Here is a 6000-nt window from a genome sequence, read left to right on the forward strand (position 1 = left end):
CCCCAAAATGATTATTGGCTCTTCTGCTCTCCATACACCATATTTGTACCCTATCCATCACTTTCTTCTCCTTCTCTCCTCCCCCTCCCTACCTCCTTTCTTCCCTCTGTCACGCTTCTCTACTTCCCCTTTCTCTCTCCTTCTCCTCTCTCCCCTTTCCACTCCTTTCTCTCCTTCTCTTCCCCTCTCCCCCGCCCTCTCTCCTAACCCCCTCTTCTTCCTTTACCTCTCTCCTCTCTTCATCTCATTTACTTGGTGTATTTCAGCCGCTAAGCAAGCTTCATTTTATGTTGATGGTATTTACAATTTCACCGATCAATGAAAATATCTTGAAGGACCCAGAAAATGCATCCTTTTGGGTTGCACACCATCTCCTGTTTAGTCATCTTCAGAGGTGGGTTGCTTCGGGGTCAGCCCGGTTCAGCCGAACCGGTAGTGGAATTCAGGCCTGGGTCGCAGAACCGGCAGCAACCAGGGCCTGCTACACCCCTGAACCAGTTCCTTTGCCTCTGCTGGGCCGCCACCATTTTGGTTTTTCGTGTCTGGAGCCCATGCACACATTGAGCACTGGTTGCGAACCAGTAATAAAACTGGCAACAACCCACCCATGGCCATCTTCTGTCTTTATCCCCTCTCTAGGTCCAGCTGCTGTTCTCCTTTGGCAGAAGTCCTGATCAGTGATGAGAATGGCAACATGAACCATTTCACCGTGGATCACAACACACAGCCTCCCGCACCAGCCTTGTGAGTTCTGACGTACTTGAATTTTTGAAGTTTGGAATCAAATTGTTTGGAATCAAATAAGTCAGCGGCCTGCAACATTTTGGGGCACCAGGGACCCGTTCCATGGTGGGAGCTTTTCGCATGGACCAGAGGGGGAGGGGCATGGTTTTGCGTGCCGTCTGCATCCCGCGGATGGGGCTTCGTTTGTTTGCACAGACTTGTTTTGTGGCATGCTGCAGACTGGTGCCAGTCCATGGACCGGGGGTTTGGGGACAGAGGTGGGAATCAGACTCATTAGGGCGAACCAGATGCTAATTTTACACCTGGTTCAGCAAACTGGTAGTTGCAAGGACTGGCTCGCCCCCAACCCACCCCACCCCTCCCCAGAGTCTCCATGCGGCCTGTTTTAGATGTCAGGTAAGTGCACGGCCTATGCAGAAGCTCTGGGAGGGTGAAAAACGGGCATATTGGAAGTTCCGGAAATCTGGAAACGGGCCCATTTCTGGCCTCTGAAAGGCCTCCGGAGCTTGGAGGAGCCATTTTTGCCCTCCTGGAGGCTCAACAAAAGCCTCCAAAGCCTGGGCAGGGCAACAACTCCTCCCCTGCCGGGGTGCAGGAGTCTGAGTAGGCCACACCCACCATGGCCATGCCAACCCAGCAACCAGGCAGAAAACCGATTGCTAAAATTTTTAACTCCCACCCCTGGTTGGGGACTGCTGAAATAAGCCCATGCTCTTTAAAGTAGCCTTCTCCTGGCATCCTCCAAAGTACAGGTAGTTTAATAACCTTAGTGATTTAGGACAGGACAGTATTTTACTAAACGAACCACTTTTCATCAAAAAAGCTGTGTGTGTAACTTAGTTGGAGGTCCACCATCTTGAGAAATGTGACATTGAAGAAAGATTTATGTGGGAGAGCTTTTTCCTACGGTATCTCATAGAACAGCGATGGCGAACCTTTTTTGGCTCGCGTGCCATAAGTGGGGGGGAGTGCAGAGGGGTCGTGTGCCGGCATGCCACACCCCTAATGCAATGCGCGACTGCCCCAGTACGCATGCGCGCACTACATGCGCCCCCCCATTTTTACAAGGTTTTTTTGCCCTCCCCAGGCTCCAGAGGCTTTATAGGAGCCTGGGGAGGGCGAAAACAGCCTCCCCCGCCCCCCCGGATGCCCTGCGGAGGCTTCATGAGCTTCCCTGATGCCTTCGGAGCACTCAAAACGACTCTCCGAGCAAACCGGAAGTTCCGGTTGGCTCGGGGGGTCGTTTTAAGCGTTCCGAAGGCTTCAGGGAAGCCTCCGGACGGTCCCTGAAGCCTTTGGAGCGCTCAAAACAATCCTGCGAGCAAACAAGAACTGACTTCTGGTTTGCTCGGAGGGTCGTTTTGAGCGCTCCGAAGGCATCAGGGAAGCTCATGAAGCCTCCGCAGGGCATCCGGGGGGGGCGGGGAGGCTCTTTTCGCCCTCCCCAGGCTCCTATAAAGCCTCTGCAGCCTGGGGAGGGTGAAAAATGGCTTTAAAAAATGTTGAACTCAGCTGGCCATGCGCCTCGCGTGCCCTGACAAATGGCTCCACGTGCCACCTGTGGCAAGTGCGCCATAGGTTCGCCATCACTGTCATAGAACATTGAAATTTCAGGATATAGGTCATCCCCAACTTACAAAACCAAGTAACTTTTGACCAAGTTAACGGGGAAGCCAGATTTACTTAACAACTGGGTTGCTGACTTATCAACTGCAGTGATTCACTTAACAACTGTGACAAGAAAGGTCATAAAATGGGGCAAAACTCACTTAACAAATGTCTCGCTTAACTACAGAATTTTTTGGGGGGGCTCAATTGTGGTCATAAGTCAAGAACTACCTGTACTTGGGATAACAATCCCAGAATTCCCAATCGGCATCAGCAGGTAGGTTGATCATTTTAAAAATTACCCATTTTTGCTATACTGAGGAAATTGACAGTACAGGTAGTCCTTAATTTACAGATTTCAGGCATCTGCTGGAGACTATTAAGAAAGACTGGGGGTTGCTTTCTGCCTCCAAGAACATGTTTCTCCATTTCTCCTTTGGGGAAATATAATATTCTGCCTCTTAATATTCCCCAAAATATTTCACTTTTCTAGGAGAGGGGGGGGGGGCTTCCCATGCTGGCATAGATGCTCACAGTAGTATTCACTCGGTTTATTAGTTCAGATGATCACAATCTGCTTGATATTCATTTTCTTCTTCTCTTTTGAGACATTTGCATCTACATCACTGGGTGCTTAATATATTAACTAGCATATGGTCAATACTGGGGTTATTTATAACTTGGCATTTCAGCCATCTGTACTGAAATGTGATCTCTGTTACATTAACAGCGTGGTTTGAGATTAGGGCGAGAAATTAAGATTTGAGTAAAAGTTCTGCATCTGGCCTAGACTCAGTGTCAAGTTTCTTCTGCATTTTGAAACCTCTTTTTATCTCCTTCAATGCTGCGCTTTCCTACCACCCTCAGAGAAAAGGACACCAAACTTTGATTAAGGGATATTTCAGATATAGAATTTGGAAACCATATCTTATTTTGCCCATTCTGTGGATGTTTTTATATTTTAATGCTACAAACTGCCCAAATTCACACAAGAGAGGCAGGGAGGGAGGGAGGGATGAGGGGTCCTTGGTGCTCTCTGAGCTTGGTTGTTTTCTTTACAGATGTTTCATTAACCAAAACTAGATAATATCATCAGTGCTAGTAAGGAGTGGGGATTGCTCTAAATTTACAGTATATTCTAGTGGATTGTCCCATCAGTGTTGATGAGAATGGTATTGGAGGTTCTTTGTTTAGACCATTTACTGTTAGTTTGTTTGGCTGTTGTGGGTGTTGATAGTTGGTGGGGAAATGTTTTAATCTTTTTCTTCTCTTTTTTTGTTTTCTGTTTCCCCAAAACACCTTCCCATCAACAATAGGTAGGTTGTAAGGAGGTTGTGTGTGTGTGTGTGTGGGTGTGTGTGTGAGAGAGAGAGAGAGAGAGATTAAAGTTAAATGGAACAAGGTACATCTCAATTTATATAGTAATGCAATTTTATATTTGAAGGGGTCAAATATTAAGACGGCAGCTGTGACCATGTGATTCAAACCCCAAGGCTTTCATTATAGGATCATACTGCCCATTTTTACTTCTCTGAACTCCCTGCCTCCGGAATGGGACAAGTCTCCGTAGCCAACTCACCCTGGGACAATATACTGCGACACAGTTCAACAATTCAATTTAAATATTTAAAATAATTAAACAACTTTAATGTTTGCCATTCGCATTTCATTTTATCCTTCCTTTTGCATCCATTCTTTAGTGATTTTATTCCACCAATTCTTCGATATGAGAGTAACTGTAGTCCCCTGGTGAGTTGACCACGATGACTTCTCCTAGACCCCCCCCTCTGCCCCAGATGTCCCTCCCTATACATTTAGATGCAACCAAGACCTTTTGTAACACAGCGAGTGAGTCCCTTTGGGGAGAGGGGGCGGTCTAGAAATCAAATAAATTGAATTAAATTGAGATGAAATTAGATAAGGGAGAGAGATGGTGGGTGGATGGATGGGTGGATGGATGGATGGATGGACGGACGGACAGATCAGAGAGACAGAGATGATGGATGGATGGATGAATGGATGAATGGATAGATAGATGATAGATAGATAGATAGATAGATAGATAGATAGATAGATAGATAGATAGATAGATAGATAGATAGATAGGATTAGATAGGGGAGAGAAATGGTGGATGGGTGGATGGATGGACGGACAGACAGATGAGAGACAGAGAGACAGAGATGATGGATGGATGGATGGATAGATAGATAGATAGATAGATAGATAGATAGATAGATAGATAGATAGATAGATAGATACTGTGGTTCCTTGATAATAAGAACCTGTCTTATATTTTTTTCCACCAAAAAAGGCACCAGGTCTTATTTTCAGGGTGTTGTCCACTGACTCACCTTACTTGCACGCATCAACCCCAACCCCAACCCCGCCTCCTTTTTGCTATCAGGGGCCTTTAGGAAGTTTTTGTGTGGCCAGCCGGCAAGGCCAGCAAAGCTTTCCTCTGCAACCGATAACAGAGCTCCTGATCGACCGGGCTTAATTAGGGCTTATTTGGGGGGTAGGGCTTATATTGGGTGTATTTTTAGAAATCAAGCTAGGGCTTACTTTTGGAGTAGGTCATATTTTCGGGGAAAATACGGTAGAGGTAGAGAGATGATGGATGGATGGATGGATGGATGGATGGATGGATGGACGGATGGACGGATGGACAGATAGACAGACAGGTTGATTCTTGAACTCCTTTGAAATGATAGAATTAGAACTCTGAAACTAATCAGAGTTATTACTGCTTTCTCCATATAACATTAAGTTTCATCAACTTTTTTTTTCCGTTCCATGCTTCCTTCCATCATCCCACTGCCATTCTCTCCTTGCAACTTTGGAATTCTGGCTACTGTGTGGAGTAGCATCAGCAACTAGACGTCCGGAAGGCTGAATCTGTTATGAGTACCAGGTTGTGCTCTGAGAGATCGTCCAATTTTCTTCAGTAGCATTTTGAGTACTAGCCAACTGATCATCCAGCACTACATCAATAATTGCTGTATCTTGTCTAACCATCTGGTTTTCTTGATAAACACCTGGACTGGTTTATCTATCCTTCTCCCGTGCCGCATGAGATTATACTTTTGCCGTTGTTGCTCAAGTGATCATCTGCCTCTTGCATCTTCTTACATCGCTGCTGTTGACCTGGAGGTGCCTGCTTACTTTAACTGGAAAGCTGAAATGACCTTCACACTTTAGGTGACCTTGAAAGGATACTCTTAGCATCTACCCCCAAGGTTCTTTGCTCGTCCTTCCCATCTTCACCTTGCCAGAGTAAAGCAACATAGCAGGATTTGAGGGTGTCTAGAAATGGCATGGTTTTTTTCCATGCACAAAGTGTCTCTGTCCCTTTCTTTCTCTCTCCCCTGGCAGACCTGCCAAGTCACAGGTAGATCCTGAAATATGGTTGGTTTTGTTTCTAGGTTCCAAAAAGATAGTACTGCCCAATGGCCAAAGACCTAAATGGAAATACTTTGACCACATAAGCTATTTCTATTCCGCACAGAGCCCAAGAAGACAAATGTCAGCATAGGCATGTTAGTAACTGATCTAATAGTATAAATCGATCTGCACCAATCAATTGGCTAGAAAGATTAGAGTTAATGCGTGTGCGAAGTACGAGTGCATGTGCAAAGCGCACTCTCATA

At 45.9% G+C, this 6000-nt stretch overlaps 1 protein-coding gene across 2 annotated transcripts in view; it reads left to right on the plus strand.

Annotated features, from left to right (window-relative positions):
- Nucleotides 1-5994, plus strand: part of LOC309382828 (uncharacterized protein) — a 42383-nt gene extending 36389 nt beyond the window's left edge. For both annotated transcript variants that reach the window (XM_081934738.1, XM_081934739.1), the window contains 2 exons: nucleotides 640-744; nucleotides 5218-5994. In XM_081934738.1, the coding sequence (XP_081790864.1) occupies nucleotides 640-744; nucleotides 5218-5230 (118 nt within the window). In that variant the 3' untranslated portion in view covers nucleotides 5231-5994. The remainder of the gene's footprint in view (nucleotides 1-639; nucleotides 745-5217) is intronic.
- Nucleotides 5995-6000: the final 6 nt, after the last annotated feature.

The sequence above is a fragment of the Natrix helvetica genome (genome assembly GCF_964273705.1).
Source record: "Natrix helvetica genome assembly, chromosome: 1".
Lineage (NCBI taxonomy): Eukaryota > Metazoa > Chordata > Lepidosauria > Squamata > Natricidae > Natrix > Natrix helvetica.